At 35.5% G+C, this 18,179-nt stretch overlaps 1 protein-coding gene across 5 annotated transcripts; it reads right to left on the bottom strand.

The window, feature by feature from the left end:
- Positions 1-406: 406 nt before the first annotated feature.
- LOC135103416 (uncharacterized) lies at positions 407-17,187 on the bottom strand. Of its 5 annotated transcripts, XM_064009620.1 has the most exons (7): positions 14,109-14,248; positions 11,863-11,954; positions 9,566-9,646; positions 9,362-9,439; positions 5,530-6,255; positions 4,396-4,613; positions 407-3,370 (listed from the first exon to the last, which is right to left on the bottom strand). In XM_064009620.1, exons 4-6 carry the CDS (start codon positions 9,368-9,370, stop codon positions 4,431-4,433), a joined length of 918 nt encoding a protein of 305 aa, XP_063865690.1. In that variant the 5' UTR covers positions 9,371-9,439; positions 9,566-9,646; positions 11,863-11,954; positions 14,109-14,248; the 3' UTR covers positions 407-3,370; positions 4,396-4,430. The 5 variants fall into 5 exon arrangements, with proteins under 5 accessions (XP_063865690.1, XP_063865686.1, XP_063865688.1 ...); XM_064009616.1 differs by lacking the exons at positions 9,566-9,646; positions 11,863-11,954 and adding an exon at positions 16,880-17,187 and having other exon boundaries at positions 9,362-9,492; positions 14,109-14,405; XM_064009618.1 differs by lacking the exons at positions 9,566-9,646; positions 11,863-11,954 and adding an exon at positions 16,880-17,185 and having other exon boundaries at positions 5,545-6,255; positions 9,362-9,492; positions 14,109-14,405.
- Between the last annotated feature and the right edge of the window lie 992 nt (positions 17,188-18,179).

Below are 18,179 nucleotides of genomic sequence, written 5' to 3'. Positions count from 1 at the left end.
ACAAATTATTTACTTGCAAACCAAATAAAGCATGCAACCCAAAAGGGATTGAAATAATTTTAGTGATACTGTCAATATCAATATCAATATCAATATATATATATATATATATATATATATATATATATATATATATATATATATATATATATATATATATATATATATATATATATATATATATATGCATTTTTTTTTAAATATTTATACTAGTATCAGAATATTTACTAAAAAATCATTGGCAAATGGTTAGAGATTAATATGGGGTAACAGTTGCCTAGCAAAAGATATGTATTTTTTTTTTCACCCATCATCTCTCAATATGAGAAATAGGATTCAGTCATTGAAGGATACTAGCATATCGTTGTGGTGGACTCACTGGTGAGGATATGGATACAAGCAACTATTCACATATAAAATTGTAATAAAAAGTTTTATGACCTATTAACTGGTTAAATTGTAGCCTTACTTGAATGCTATGTTACTCATCTACAATCTTATTGCTGATTTAAGTGTTCATACAGAGACAGAGCACCTGAAGTCACAATACACACAGGCATAGGCATGCTTTTCTCTAAAGGATAAAATCCAACCTGAAAATGCTGTGAACTATAACATGCTACTCCTAAAAATTTATTGGTCTAACACATTGTACAAATAATAAGTTTTGCAAAAGTCTACATACTGATATCTGAGAGATAACCTGAAAATGACAATTTTTGTCTTACTCTTTTTGGAAAAATTATAACTGATATGATAAGAAATAAGAGAAATTTCCTTCTCATTTGGTGTACAGAGCTATGTTTCTACCTTGGAAAAAAAACTGGTTGCAACAACACAAATTTTGTTTGATTCAAAATCAAGTAAAATTAGCTTTCAGTTGCCATTCTTTTGCAATAAAACTGGATATGTTGACATAACCTATGGTACAAGTCACATTTTGCCCAGTCTACAAGCCATTATTTGTGATCTTCCTAGTTTTACTTTCCTGACAGATGAGGAATTTATCCTTAATAAGTAGATTATCATTTATATCATCACAAGCCAGTCCCAACATACTAGTTAGGCTTGGTCAAATTGAACCTCGTCATGCAGTCCAGTCTCAAGTCATAACAGTCTAGATAAGCCAAACAAGATTTAACTATAAAAACCTTCATTGAAAAACTGTCCATGTTTCAGCAAATTGTTACTGCAGTTTGGAATATAACTATTGAAATGTCATGATGCCAAAATTGATTAAATTTAATCATTATGAAAACATGCCACTAATTTTTAATATTCTATAGCATCAGTCAGTGACAGTGATGCTAACCAGTAATTACTGCAAATAGCCAGCTTACAGCTATGCAATCTGGCTGGTTGTAGAACTACATCAAACACCAACAGCCAAAAGTTTAAAAAATTAACTTACTGTTCCTGTAACATTCTTTCTACATAGATTTGAATTTATCTTACATTTTTAACATTAAAAATGGTACAAACAGGTAAACAATCCATACAACTGCATTTATTCTTTCTGTAACAAAACAATATCTTGTAATGTATGTCTTTCCTCTCAAGCTTCAGCCAGGTCAGAAGTGGAATGTGGAAAGTTCCACATTTTCTCCAGTTACTTCACCAGTCTAAGTGTGGCCAAGTTCCCTAATAAGGAACTTGAATCAAAGTTATTGTTTAGCCAGTCATAATAATGTCTCAGGTACAAAATAATTTCATTAAATAAAAATTGAAAATAAATAAATAAATAAATAAATAAATAAATAAATAAATAAAAAGTGTCACTGCACATTCACAAATTGAATAAAATAAATAAATAAATACGAAAAAATGTCACTGCAGATTCCTATCTTCAATAATTGCAAAGATCAACTGAAAACTTTTCAAAATTATGGTGTACAAGAGGGTTGAGATAACAATAGTATATACTGAATTCCTTTGTCATAATTTTTTGTGCTTGGGGAGAAACATTAGTTCTCTGTACACAACATATTTTCTTCTATCACTATTCATAACTAATTAACAAAAAAAACTTGCTATCATACTGACAAGGGTAGACACTGTTGTTTTAACATTCACACTTAACATTGTCACACAGCACCAATAATATAAGCATCTCATATAATGCCATCACATTCTTGTTCATGACTTCCCCTCTGATAATGAAGTGGTTTATGTTTTTGAATACAATAATGTTTAAATTTGTGCAATGCTGATATAATTTCTTTTCATCATATGACATGTCACCTTGGGCATGATACATTTTAGAATTTCTCAACTAACTTACAAAACATGTATTTATTGTTGAAACCAAACAATAACAAATGATTTCAATCTTACATATGAAAATGGACATCTACATCTTGTGTGGTCCATGACATGACCTTCAAAATATGTTATCATGCATTGTCTATCACAATACTTTAGGTTTATTCAATATCTGCACTAGATTAAGAGCTGATTTTACATATCCAATTATCTGAAGTCATTGAATATAACTAAAAAACAGCGACAGCCTATATCATTAACAAATATCATTCTTAATATTACATACAACAATAAAAAATAAATATACTGGTACTCTACAGTAGCAGTGAACTTATCCCAGGGAACCAAACTTTACTGAGCCAGTGGTATGAAATTTTGCACTAAGGGACATTTTTCACTTATGCATTTGTGTTCTTGTCAGTAAAGCGACCTGCCAACATACATGTATATAATACAATGTAAATTGAGTATGCATGTCACTTTGCTCTGATCATTCAACATGTAAATAAAATCTTAAAAGAACTATTGAGAAGGTTTGACTGATGCCACATATACCTCAATAAAATAATCTGAGGGGAAAATGGCATATACCAATTGATACACATTCAACTTCAGCTAAAGATAGAAACATTGTACAATGTAGTAACATATCAAGTGGTTTTCATGAGGCTTTTTCTTTGCTTAAACTTGGTGATGATTTCCTCCTCTAGCTAACTCTTTTTATGCTTATTTTCAATTTATCTATAAATATTTCATAAATTAAACATTTGTTAAAACTGCACACAATAATTCCTAAGTGATACACAATAAAGTGTTCTGCAATTTTCTGCTGTTTGTTCACTTAGTAAGTTTTCATATCTTGATCAGTATGGAATCTGCGAAAATATCTATGCAGCTGTTGCTATAGTCACTGTACACTGTTGTTCTATGGGGTCTTGACTGATCGTCAAACTATATTTGCTTACGCCTTACATTTTAGCATGTAAATTTTGTCTGATGGGTCACAGTTGGCATCATCCAGGATACTTGCTAAGGTATTAGTCTATGGTTACTAAGGAGAGAATACTATGAATGTGTTCTACTGGCAGTACCCAGCACCATGCAAGATCTGAAAAGACAAAAGAATACAGCATCACTCTTACATTCATCAGTGAAGTTATTCCTTATACTGAGCAGGTTGGTCTTGAAAATAACAAATAAAAATAAATAAATAATAATAATAATAATAATAATAATAATAATAATAATAATAATAATAATAATAATAATAATAATAAAATGTAAATCAATAAAGTAAATTAATTAATCAATTAAAATAAATGAATAAAATAAAAGTATAAACAAAGTGAAAGCATGATGAATCACTTCAGAAAATAATAATAATAATAATAATAATAATAATAATAATAATAATAATAATAATAATAATATCAATAACAACAAACAAACAAAACAAACAAATAAATAAATAAATTCAATACATAACCTCACCAGGTACTAGGGCAATACATAACCATGGGCAATCCTTCAATCTACCAAAGTGATAGGCCCTCATACATGTATGAATATATGAGGTGCTGCTCTAAAGTTCCAGGACTTTGCATGAAAGCAAACTCTAGCAGTTTGGCCTTTTGCTGCTTGGTGTAGTTATCCTCATCCTCTGAGTTATTACACAAGTAAGTAGTCATATTCATGTGTTGCTGAATTATGGCAATTTTTAAAATATTTTACTACTGTGGCTACACAGTAAGTACAGCCCCTCTTGGTGGATAAGTAGATAAAATATTCTTTTGCTACTATTTGTCGGCACACAATAGCATGCTTGTGTATTTGTATCATCAATTAATATTCTACACAGAAAGTGAATAGGTATGGGATCTAAGCCAAGAAGTTAAGTCATCACTTTTGCACCAGGAGCCAGGAGCAGAGGCTCAAAATCCTACTCTCCTGTGAGTGTTGATGGCAAGTGTGAATGTCTGAGTTTGTGCTTTCTTCAAGGGCCAGAAAAACTACCTATCTCTTTAAAAATAATGATCTTATGAAAGTAAAACTTCAATCCCACACTGCAATCATATCTCTCTAAGATTTGTACAATGAAAAATGAACATAATTCTATTACTCCTTATATCATACCTGCTGTTATTTGTATATTTAACAGAGAAACATGGTTAATACATCATGTCCTTCCTGTCATTCTGTGGCATCTCCTGGTAGGCTTGTCCCATTGCATAAGATGCTGCAATGTGGTGTGCCTCCACCAGCTGGTTGGGTGTTGGGTAGTGGTGTCCTGGTGTTTCCATCTTCATGCGGTCATCTTGATATGACTGGTGGGCAGCGGCATTCTGGGCTTGCTGGAATGGTACATTTTTATTCACATTTGCAAGTATCCAACAAAACAAACTGAACAGTATACGTATATTTCCATGTATAGATTTAATCATTAAAATGTCAGAAAAAATAACACAAAAAGCTCTGGTATGATGCTTTAGTTGCAAAATAACAAATAGAAATAAAAAATAATAATAGTGATCATCCATGAGATGATTGTGCTATGATGATACAGGCAATAAAGAGAAGGAAAAAAGAACTGTCAGATTAACACCTAACAACACAACTTCCTTCTTTTGCTTAAAGAGTGCACCCATGAGAGAGAGAGAGAGAGAGAGAGAGAGAGAGAGAGAGAGAGAGAGAGAGAGAGAGAGAGAGAGAGAGAGAGAGAGAGAGAGAGAGAGAGAGAGAGAGAGAGAGAGAGAGAGAGAGAGAGAGAGAGAGAGAGAGAGAGAGAGAATAAACATTGCAAATGTTCTTAGAGATATGGGAGCAACAAAGGCAAAGTATGTGAAGAGTAAATAAGCAAGTCAACAGATAGGATTTTGACTGTAAAAGCTGTGTTGATGCAAAGGTGCCATGACTGTGAAGTATGTAATGTGAATGAATGTGCAGCCTTTCTGTTACTCACAAGCTTGAGCTATTGGATAACCAAGACATGTGCACAGGGCAAAACCTGGCTAAAGGAGGGAGGGCTGAAGTGAAGGTTGATGACTACCCACAAAATATTTTGACAGCAAAGTTGAAAAGATTCTTCGACTACAGGTCCTTGGGTCGTGGTTGCCCCTTCAGAAAAATGTAATATGAAAGATAAATAAATTCTGTTCTCATGAATTCCATTTTCATTTTTATTTTCTGAACATGGGGCTCTCCACCACAGGTGAGTGGGATGGAGCTCTGGTGATGATGGTGATGATGATGATGATGATGATAACTAACCATCAGGATTTGCACCATTAAATTTTCAGGAGTAGGATCTCCTTCCATGTTGGGAGGCGGCTGGCCCTCCACCCCGTATTCCTTCCTGTAGTGATAGTAGTCGTGCTGCACCACCCCAGTTGTCTGTCCTTGCGGCTGGAACTCCTCGCCCTTCTCTGAATATTCTTTCTGGCGGTGTCGGCGTCCTCTCTTGGCTGATTCACCTGGGCTTTCAGCCTCTCCTTCCTCTTCCTTGGTGGAGGCCTGCCGTCTCTGACGCCTCACAGCTGCCTCAGATGCACGCCGCTCTCGCAGTTCTTCTTCAGACATTTGTTCTCGCTTCATCTGCCGTTTTCTTCTTTGCATGGCTGCTGCTGCTGCTCGTCGGGCTTGGAGCTCTTCCTTGGTCATCTTTTCTTCCCGCTCACGTCTACGTTTGGCAGCCAAAGAACTCTGCAGTGCTCTCTCTGAACGCCTCTCTTCCTCTGTCATCTTTTCTAGGCGCAAGTGACGCCGCATTCTCTGAGCAGTAGCTACAGCAGATCTGTAGGCTGCTCTTTGGTCTTCTGTCATCATTTCCAGTCGTTTCTGCCTGTTTTTTCTCTGAGCCCTGGCTGCTGCTGCACGCCTTGCTTTAATCTCTTCTTCAGTCATTTTCTTGAGTTGCTTTCGTCGTCTTGCTCTCTGTGCTGCTGCTGCACGGGAAGACTTCAACTGCATCTGTTCATCGCTCACTGCATTGTACAGCTATGGAAAACAAAATATAACAATTTGAAATAAAGTCATAACAACATTTTCAATACATATGTACACAATATATTGATACTGTTGCATAATCCTATATTGCTTATAAACACATAAATACTTCATAAATGACTGTCTCTATGACACAGCAGTAGAATCTGTTAGATAATTGAGGAGATTAATTACTACCAAGTATTGTATGTAACTGCCATAACCTGTTCTTTTTTCCATCAAACTTTCCAATGAGTAAGAGATATGATACCTTACCATATTTTCATCATTAACTTCAGCATTGCTAGTTAATTCTACATAAGTTCATAACATTTCAAAACAATTAATTTTTCTATCTTCTACTGTTATCTTTCTTAGGCCATATACACAGATAGATTCATCTATATAACAGGCCAATATTCCCATAAAAGACAGGTGAGACAAGGTGTTTACATGCATACATTTAGTAACAAACATTTCTTCACAATTTAGCTTCAAACCAATGGGGAAGTGGGCTCATCCTTACTGACCACACTGCAAGAGGATCACCTGCACAAGCTTACATCAGAGCCTGACAGCAGAGCTGATTTACCTTTTGCCATGCCATAATAGACTGATCCCGTTAACTAAAACAATCTTGTAATTTAATTTGAATGATTGATGAAAATCTAGTTAACTTGAATATTTTATGAAATACAAATGATCACTTCATAACAGTAGACCTAGATACTGAAAATATATTAAATTTACTGCCTAGATTAAAAGTAAAAACAATCCTAAACAATGACCATAAACTTGCTTTTTTGTTCATCAATGTGATTTGTTTCAACATACATGTGAGGAAAAGAAAGTCATAACTTACCAATTACCTACAGAAATACTCAATTCCATATCATTAATCTCTATTCTAGAATGACAGATATTTAGGGGAATAACTTTCACAGCAACAATAGCAGCTAACATGTTGCCACAAACAATCCAGCAAAGTATTACACCTTTTACAAAGAAAAGAATGACATTTATTAATCAACATACTTTCCAGAGTTCAAAGAAGCACTTGCATTCCTCCAGTTTATACCCTGGTATTTAAATCTTGAAACTGAAACTACAATGCTTGACAAAGCGATTCATTGCCCAGGTGAAAGTACTGAAATATGTTCATGGTATTCTTGAAGGCAATATGCAAAACAAAGCTGGAGCAAGTACTTGATGTCACAGCAACTACAGTGTTCTGTTCTAGAGCCAGCCAGTATATTAGTTGCTCATGGATACCACCAGGGCTAGTTCTGTGTTATCCCTGCTGTGCATGATCCTGCCTGGATTTACATACTTAAAGAAGAGTTCTGTGGGTTTGGTGTATGGCCTCTATCAGTTAAAACCAAATAGACAAGATAGCCCAGATAAGTGGTCCAAAGCAGGCAGATCACAAGACCAAGGAAATAAGTAGTGGATGCCTATGAGCAATTAATAGGCTAGCTAGCTTCAGATAGGAGCATCAAAGCTGCTGTGATATCATGCAGGAGCTAAAACTTTGTGCCATGTATTACCTTTTGGAACATGATTTCCTATAATGCCTCAACACTTTCATCAGGGTGCCAAATCTTTTTGTTAAACACTGTGCAGCCTGTGTTTGAATCAACCGCTATTTTTGATGAGAAAAACAATCTGCATAGATCTATACATCAGTATATGCCAGAAGTTTTACCACTAAAATAAAGAAAAATATACAGGAAGTGCTCAATAGAGGTTGCATGGCACAATGATCTTTGGACTATTAAGTGCTTAACAAGTCACCACGTTCTGGTGAAGAAGTATTGGTGGAGGGAGGGAATGAACCAATGCTATCAGTAAAAAAAGGAACCTAATGGGTTCCACTTATTACCTAGAACAACAATTTACAAATAAAATAGCTGAGTTACTAATCTATCCTATTTTCATCCACACTCATTTCTGAATCTTCAAATCAACCCCATGTGTAGAGGTGCTTCATACTGAATTGCACCTACGAAGCCAAATAACAGCTAGTCAGTCTTTTGCTTATTTACATCTGAAATGTGTTGCAGATATAGTGCTGCCAGACCTATTTTCCTTATTGGTATTAATGTTCATATGAAACTTTTGCAATCCTTCCACCAAACCCATAAAAATAATGGTTACAAGTGAAAGAGCACCAGCTTTCCTTGTGTGTAAAATCAAACCTAAGGCTTTAGTATAGCAACCCTAGGATTCCTGTGTGATCTAGAAAGCAGGCAACAGCCACCAACCAGTCTGCATCATGTGGAGCAGTAAGGAGCTGTGTGTTAGGTCAATATCCAGAGCAGATGGAGTTTCAGGCAGAGTGATCTTGTGGTGATATTTTACTGTTGGGTGATAGAGTAAATGGAGACAAGTAACATTCCTTGGTAAAGTTAATGCTTTTACAGGTATACTAATAAGGCTTACAAGACCAAAGTTATTAGATATATTCAGATGATCTTATTTAATTATACATTTCAGTGTTTATATTACACATGTAAATTGAAACTATTTTGTTTCAATTAAAGGATGTTACATTTTTTACTGTGTGTTGGATGTGTGATGTCTAGAAGCTTCAATGCAAAATTATGTGACAATTTTCAGGTTCATATGATATTCAGTGGATAACAATTTAGCCTTATAGCGAGTCCTTTGTTTATGGTCTTAGTGCAGCCAGTGATTATCATCACACAATATCAAAGTGAAAAAGAGAAGACAGCAAATCATGGAATATAACATAATCTCCACAATCATAAATTTCATTCATGAATGTGAATGTTTGTTTCCAATGGTTAAAAAAATTTTTTCCAATAAACATTAAACTTTTCCCTTATTTTGAATGCAATGTTTGATGTGATGACAATGCCGATGATATTTTTCATTGGAAAATTGCAGATAATATTGATCTTTAATATCAGTATATATTTATATACAATTTTCGATATGCATTCATATTCAACAGGGAATCTTTGAAACATTTGTGGTCTCTCACACACCCATACATAGTGGGCCCATGGGGTGATTTGAAGAGAAAAGGTTCATCCCTCCATTCACCAGAAGGAAATGAAACCTTAGCAAATGAAACACAAGCCGGGGAACTCACTAGCTCCATGGCAACTCTGTTTTCGTAGCTGTATACTGAGTCAGTGCTGCCATTCTCATTGGATGTGAGAGAGTCTTCCTGCATAGAGGACATTGCACCATTATCATTTATTAAGCTGGCATCTACAGGTTCTGAAAGAGACAAAATATGAAGTATTGAACGATGACTCCATAACTTTAGATGTCAAGATTTCTATGCATTCACCTTAAACTCAGCTGATACTCTGGATAAACTGTGTTAATCTTGAAGGACATGGCACCAATAACTAGGCGACAAATACAGGTTCTGAAAAGATAAAATAGGGAAGACTTGTCTATGCTTCACAACCTATAGCACCATTTCTTAAGTTTATGCTTGATCTTAGGACAGAAAAACATCTTGAATATAGTTTTGTAAAATTAAGACATTTTACAGCAAGATGAGAGGAAATGCTAAAAATCATAAATAAATAAATAAAATCTAAGTAATAAATATAATGCATACTTGTCTCTTGAATGAGGCACTGAGAAAGCAAAAAGCAAACTTGGTAAATTATAATGGAGAAAAAAAGGTATAGAAGTCATAATTTTTCAAATCATATAGCTACTTAAAAGTACATCAGTTCTCTTCAAGTTCTGTTCAAAAGTTCTATACACAGAATGTCAACCATGTGGTGAAAAAGGAGAGTTGTGTTTATTGTAAAATTATAGGGAACACAGACACATGTGATGAGATTATTATGAAAAGACTCTTAGAAATACTTTGCAAAAAAACATACTTCACAAAAAAAAAAAAAAAAAAAAAAAAAAAAAAAAAATATATATATATATATATATATATATATATATATATATATATATATATATATATATATATATATATATATATATATATATATATATATATATATATATATATAAAGGCATGATTAAAATGAACTCACCACAGATGATGACAATACTGCAATTCACACCTGTCACTAGAGAAAGCATGCACATACTATGCTTGCTTTAAAAAATTAGCACCAAAAATTATTTGATTAGATTCTCTTCCCACCTTGACATTGCATTTAGTAGCAAGCTGGGCCAATTATGTGTAAGCACATGGCACTTCATTTTCATAATTGCATATTTCTTTGGGTTCATTTCTTCCTCATACCTTTCTCACTGATTACTACCACTGCTACTAATTTTGACAACATGACACAAAAAAATTAGATTTACAATAATTCATAGAACTTTCCTCACAACTACAGGGGAAGAATGAGGAATAATATTGTGGATCCTGCAGCAAGCACAAAATGAGGTACTGATTGGCTTGAAAAGCAATTCATTATATGATTGCTCACTACCATGCAGTTAGTGCACCTTTCCATCTGACAGCAGCTTGAGACACCACAGTGCATTCAGCCAGAACTCTACACAACCTGAATGAACACATTTCTTAGTAGCCTAAAGATGAATTGATCAAACTGTCCTTTGTGTAAGAGAGCAGAAAAATAGTGACACAATAATTGCCTTTCACTAGTGTGGCAAGTCTTTCTCAATGCCTCATACTGATTAGTGTTCCTCGATTTTGAAACCCGACAGTCTTTCTACACGAGCCAATCATCAGATGGAATAAAAGTAGCAAAATATTTTCTTTATTCAGATTAAAGATGGTGCAGGGAATTTAAACATTTGTATTACATTTGCATATAATAGCATGATAAAAAAAGAAAATAAATAAATAAATAAAATAAAATACAATTAGAACTTCTAGTTGAGGCCTTAAAGCTCCATCACCACTGGTGCATTCACAACTGCTCACCATTCATCCCTGTAAACACACAACCTCTCTTCTTTGCTCCACACATCTCTTCTTGCATGGCTTCACATTCCATCTAACCCATTTGGTCTTGCCCCTAGCCTTACACTTCACACACTAGATCCAATTATTTTTTTTCACCAATAACCCACTCTGTGCATGTCCAAACTATCAGAACTTCCTATGACTGGTTTGATTCACTAACTATTAAAGATGTGTATTCATATACTACCTGTGTGTGTGCATATGGAGAGAGAGAGAGAGAGAGAGAGAGAGAGAGAGAGAGAGAGAGAGAGAGAGAGAGAGAGAGAGAGAGAGAGAGAGAGAGAGAGAGAGAGAGAGAGAGAGAGAGAGAGAGAGAGAGAGAGAGAGAGAGAGAGAGAGAGAGAGAGAGAGAGAGAGAGAGATATGGTTCTTGAATGAATTATGGGAAATAATTTTTCTTGTGTACAGGTATCTGGTGTATCAGACTAAAACTGAACATTTTTTACACTGCAACAGAAAAGTTTCCATTTCTGATGTGCAATGTTTTCATTTGCACTTTAGCTTCATTTTCATCTGTACTAGATCCATTTTCTTATTTTTGTAAGACATCATAATTTTCTTCCTCATGTAATATGTAAGATGAAACTTGTTTTCTTGCAAACAGTTACACTTTTATGGTAGACGGCAGAAGGCTGAGGATCTTTACCCATGTTGTTATTTACAATACTCACTCTCTCAAGTGCACCCAGAATCCCTTCCTGCTTTTTTCACCATAAGAAGAATAGATTATGGAAGTTGAAGTTTGCAGCAGTTGAGGGAGGAGCTGAAAAAGTGAAATAGATGGTATGTTTCAACAAAAGGGACCTGTGCCACTGCCCACAAGAAAACAATTATTTCATATTTATCATTATAACAATCATTGTAACAGGTTGTAATTACATACCAAGTAAAGTGCATGATGAAGCTAAAGTGTATGTTGGAAACATAAATTTCAGATCATATGCGCATAAAACTGAAGTCCAAGAATGACCTATAGAGGCAGTCACTTAAGCCTTATGGGGAATGTTTTAGTTATCATAAGATTATCAGAATCAACCATTATGGTAATTATGATCCCGGACAAAACAGTACATGCATTTAGATCTCATAAGCAGCTTGCATTGTTATAATAATGAGAATGTATTTAAGTTCTACCATTTTTCCCTTTACCTTGTTAAGCCATTTTTTGGAGTCATCTAACTTACTTAATGATTACATGAAAAAATCATCACAATTATAAAGCCTGGTCAAGACTTCTAATATTAGATGGATGTGTGGTTCATCATTGAACAACAGACCTGGGGGAAGATGATCTGAGGGAAAGGATGGGGCTGAGTGCATTAATCTGGTAAGGAGAAGACTTAGAGTGAGATGATTTAAGCATAATGAGAGCATAGCAGAGTAGATGAGTGAAAACAGTAAAGAAATCCTGACTAGTTCTGAACATAGTTTTTAGAGGGCACAGTAAACCTTGGAGTGAAGAGTTCCAGAAGCACCTTAGAGATTCAGGTCTGTGCATGGTTCTATTGTTCGTGGATTTGATTATTCGTGTACTGAAAAAATTTAATTCTAGAAGCATAGTCAATCAGCATTTATACATAACGTGCAGCATAGTGCCAAACTTCCACAGTAAAGTGTGCATTTTTTACAAAACATTAATACTGAGAGAGGTTCTCTTTTAAAAGATGAAATAAGGAATAACACTTGTCTGCAGAGCTTGGGATAAAATCTTAAGTGATTAGGTTATTTAAATCTTTCATCATACATTAAGCTGTCTAATTGTGTCACCATCTTGATTAATAATCTTTGTATTATTTCCAGTTTCTATTTTTTTTTTCCATAGATGAGGAGATGCTATTTCCAAGGTCATGTTTAAAAGAGATGCTATGCACCCAACTGATACCTGTTCCACATTAGGCTTTATTATATTCTGATGTATCATAACACCTTTGAGAATATTTCCATATATGTAGCTGATTTCAGTCCAGTATCATCATAATGGCACTGTTTGAGAATTTCAATTCCTGTTCTAACATTTTGCTTCAAAATGGAGCAGGTTATTTTCAACCCCATAACATTAATGTTAATGCCCCACAAATTATGCCAAAGAAAACTACATATCTGATGTCAGACATTTCTTGTTGCACTTTATATCAGTACTATGTAGGTACTCAATTGAGACTCATGGTGACCATCATTCACATCACCCTGACATTATAAAATCAATGTACAAGGGCCTTTGTATGCATGTATAAACAGGAAACTATGCCATACATGGTACTGACTTAAATACCTCTGCTGATACAGATAAAGAACTGCATTCCCCACCCTCCCATTTTCTTTCCCTGTTAACCATGCCATCCACTTTGTGGTTCTAGTACGGTGTAATTTGATTTCTGAATGTACAATTTTATTACTATGTTTTAACAGCTATAATAGTTCATTCAGTGACACTAAATTATATCAGACATTATATTAGAAAATGGGGCATTTTTGGGGGTGCCAAGCAATCATTGACAGATCATATAAAAGTATATGTGTCATATAATCCCCTCATATAATACTGTATAGGCTTATTGTATTTATGAAGTTTGAATACCTAATTATAGTTTGATTTTACATCATACATTAAGACAAGACTCAATAAAAACAGATGTTTTGGTGGAATATTCTACACCAATGGTTCAACAACTTTGTAAATCAATAGATTTGAGGCTAGGAGTATTGCTTTAAAATCCTTAACATCATACAATACAGATCAGATTAAGAAGAAAAATTATCCTTTGACTATCAAAACCATGTAGGAAAATCACATCATAAGCTACTCACCTTACTGTTGAAGGTAAGAAGTAACAGTCGTGCAACAAGCAGAAAAAAGCAACCCTTCACACTGCTCAATTTTCCAAACCTTGGGTGAAACCACACAACAAGTGCTTACCCTCTTTTATCTCAATGTAGGAAAGGAAACTTTCAACAGGCAGGTCGTCGTCCTCCTGGCTGTCCTCCAGATAGTCACCTTTACCACTCTTCTTCCACGAGGTCCTGCGACTACTGTGCTGCCTCTTTACGGTGTGTGTCTTCTTCTTTCCAATGGGGCAAGGACTGTGTTTCAGTCCTCCAACTCTGGGTTCTTTTTCGTATACACTCAAGTCTTGAAACAGACCATCCCCCGATTCTGGAGTATGCATGCTATGGCTGGTAGCGAGCTCTGATTTTTAGTCAAGGTGATGCATATCTGGAAAAAGGGCAACTAAATATTATATTGTTTTGCACTCATGGTAAGTAATTCCTTTGCCTCAACATAATGAATGAGTCATTGTCCTATTCCTCAATGCATTTACAATTGAACTGAACTGGAAGATGGAGACACCAGTATCATTATAATGTGACCTCTATTTGAAATATTACTGTTTTATCCATCAAATATATACTCAAGATGATCATGAATAACATCATTGACATCTGTATGGAATAGTGAAATATGAATTATTTGAAAGAAACTTGCTATAGAATTTTTTTAATATTCTAAGGGGATTGCCAGAGACAATTCACCATGCACCACACACCATCTTGAGTATTCAATGAGTTCATGTACAGTAGAGTGTACACCAGGCCAGGCACAGCAAATCTTCATTATCATCAGAGAGAGAAAGAGAGAGAGAGGTAATACAGTAATACACAGGTGTCACTGAGCTATGTCTGGAATGCACATTGGAACTTGTGCTTACAACAACTTGTTATCTCCAATGACATAAAACTATTTTTATTTGTATAAGAGGTAAACTATTGGCTTTTTAAAAATTAGACAAATTCATGAAAATAAGACAATTTTCTCTCACTGACAATGTTTTATGATGAGAAAGTAGAAGGCTGATAGAAAAACACTTGTGAGATACAAATTAGTTTACATGATCCCATCCTAAGCCAGCCACCAAGTGAAATGAGATAATCCTAATTTAGGTATCTGAAAATATTAAATTTGCTGGTTGACTTGCAATGATTTACTTAAAACTACTAAGAACCAGGCTAAGCTTTGTGATAATGCTTTAGACAAACTGTTATGAGAGAACATTTTCTCTGAAGCTTTCACCTTCATATAAGGTAAGTACCATGATCACTGCTCTTCACTGTGATCCTCATTTCCACTACTGCTCACTAAGCCTAATGCTCCACTGAGGTAAATCAGATGGGATATTAAGCCATTCCTTGAGGACTACTCTTGATAACACTTACTCTGCCTCACATCAAAATATATTTTAATCTATGCACAGTTAAATATGTCTTGTTCCTTTAATAACTTTCTCCAGAATAAAAAAAAATCAAAGTAATAAGCAAATTGATATTCTATCTCAGTACACATAATACATTACTGAGTAGAGATTAGTATGGGGGAAATTTAAACCAGGTATGGAGAAATCAGGAAGCATTGTATAATTCCAGAGATAAAATTAAGTTTAATATAAATGTTCAGACCACCTCCAACACTATAACTGAGACATTAAATAACTTGAAGCTGGATATACAAACTTAACCTAAATTAATCGTTTCCTTCCTGCATTATTACAATTTTCTTCCTTTAAACAATAGAGAAAAATTTGAATATACATATAGAGAACCAGAGTAAGTTCTCTTTATGCATTCCTATTAATTTCATTAAATATTGCTGGAGGAAGGACACTGATGGGGAAAAAGATAAAGGTAGGGTTAAGGAGGCTGGAAGCTGGAGTAAGATGCATCTTAGTTTGAGATGCAAGATGTTCAATTAAAGAGTTAACAAACAGCAGCGTAATTAATATCAAGGTGAATGAACAGTGGAATATTTATAGGATGTAGAAGTGAACATAGACAAGGTGGAGAATAGAGAAGATGGGGCAGCTACTGAATACTAGGAGGAAGTGATGGAAGGAACAAATTAATGAAGATTTTAATATACATGACCACCTGAATATGTACAAGTGACCATATCTCCTACCATTCCCTGCAAAAGCTAAGGAAACTTATGTACTGGATATGTTATTTGAGGAAAAGAAAATATAGAAAAAAAAAAAAAACTCCTGTAAAGAAAGAAATTAATGAAAAGATGATACATGATATTATGAGAATATGTGTAGCCAATGTCACCTCTAATAAAAAAGACAGCAATATAAGTTCTGGAAAGTGATATTAATGGAACAGGAAAGGCAGAAAAGAATGGAACAAGAAAGGTGCTGCTGAAAGTAACAAATTCATGACAATATTTTAATAAATATGACCCATACAAAACACATGTCGCCCAGAGTACCTTTCATTCATCCTTAAAATAGAGTAAAAGTAGTGGGAACAGTACTGAGGGGCTGAAGAGAGGCCGGGATGAGCCACTGGTGGAAGTACCCGATTCATGACAAAATCTTAGCTTACATGGCCCTTACAGAATACACACACCCCATATCTCCCTTTATCCACCACCAAAACAACACAAACACTAGTGTTAGGAATGGAATGGAGAACATGGAAAAGATGCACCGCTGGAAGTGAAAAAAATTTGAATAAACATGACCCACGGTGGAGACAGGCACCCCGTATCTGCTGCCATTCCCCGCTAAAACCCCGGAAGTGAGTGTTAGGTGTTGAAACTCATGTTAAGGAGGAGAGAGGACAGTGTTAGTAAGGTTGTGGAGACGTGCAGTAAGCGGTGAGGTGAACAAAGCAGTGGTGGCCTCGGTACGTTACCTGCCGCGGGTCGCTGCCATCACCTCGCCCCCAGTGGCCATTTCATCAATAAGGAGTTTAGCGGCGCCACGCACACCACACCCCGCACTTCACAACACTACACCGATACCACTCAGCACACGCACCCACGCACACAATATGAGTCCCCTGTGATGCCGAGATAAGCGAATATTAGGCAAATTTGGTCCGCCCAGCCGCTTGTGGTCATCTGCTGCCTCTCGCGGCTGACATCCACACAGACTGGCTTGCTGGCTAGTCTGGTCTCGGTCTGGCGGCGTCTGTGTCTCGGATTGTCTGGAGGGAGTCTACTGCTCTGGCCTTGCTATCGGCACTTCCTTAACTCAATTACGTCTTTTCTTCTTCTTATATCTTCCTATATTACTGATTGTTGTCAAAGAGAATGTTTTTGTAATGTTTGTGTGTATCTCGGGTTGTCTGGATAGTTTCTAGTGTATCGGTACTTTTATATTTCATGCAGGGTCTTTCTGCTCCTCCTGTTTAGTTATATTGTTGATTGGTATCGCAGATATTACTTTTGTAATGTACTGGAGTGATGTTTCGTGTTTCTCGGGTTATCAGGAGGGGTTCACTGCTCTCTGGCCTTAATATCGGTACTTCCTTATCTCATTTAAAAAAAAATATATTCTTCTCCTGCCTTGTTATATTACTGGTTGATGCCGAAGAGGTGATTTTTATCTGGTAATGTATATAGTTTGATATTCGTGTAACTCATTTTTACCCTTGAATGTAACGGTGCTGCTCTATTATCATAAACCTGACTACTTAACAATGCTGGAATTCTTTCTTTAAATCGTGTTGCTGACTTGTTTTTTTCTCCTTTGCCAAGATATACAGAAGTGTAGAATATTTAGTGGCTGTACGTTTCCTGTCTATCTCTGTCCTCAGTCACACCAGCGGAATTTGCAACGGCACTTTCCCTCATGCACTATTTATCACTTGCAAAGTTGGCTGGGCAAGAGAATGGGGTCGGCGAAATGGATATGTTTCCCTGTCATCCTAAAATATACACCGCTCTTCCCATTCGTGGTCTCTTGAAATAATTCCCACATTGTCATATTACAGAATCAGGTAGTCTCCTAATTTCCACTAGAGTATAAATTGGACGATCTGTTTTACGTTTACCTCGATAGTCATCCAGCTATCGCTTGCAACTAACCCTTGATTCACAGCGTTAAAAGTAGTTATCTTATTTCAAGTACACACCCATTCACAGACTATCCTAGCACTGCACGTTTAATATTTCAGTTTCGTTCTGCATACGTACTCTTTTTATTGTCAT

Source organism: Scylla paramamosain, chromosome 9 (assembly GCF_035594125.1).
Source record: "Scylla paramamosain isolate STU-SP2022 chromosome 9, ASM3559412v1, whole genome shotgun sequence".
NCBI lineage: Eukaryota > Metazoa > Arthropoda > Malacostraca > Decapoda > Portunidae > Scylla > Scylla paramamosain.
This window is presented reverse-complemented; position numbering and strand designations above follow the sequence as displayed.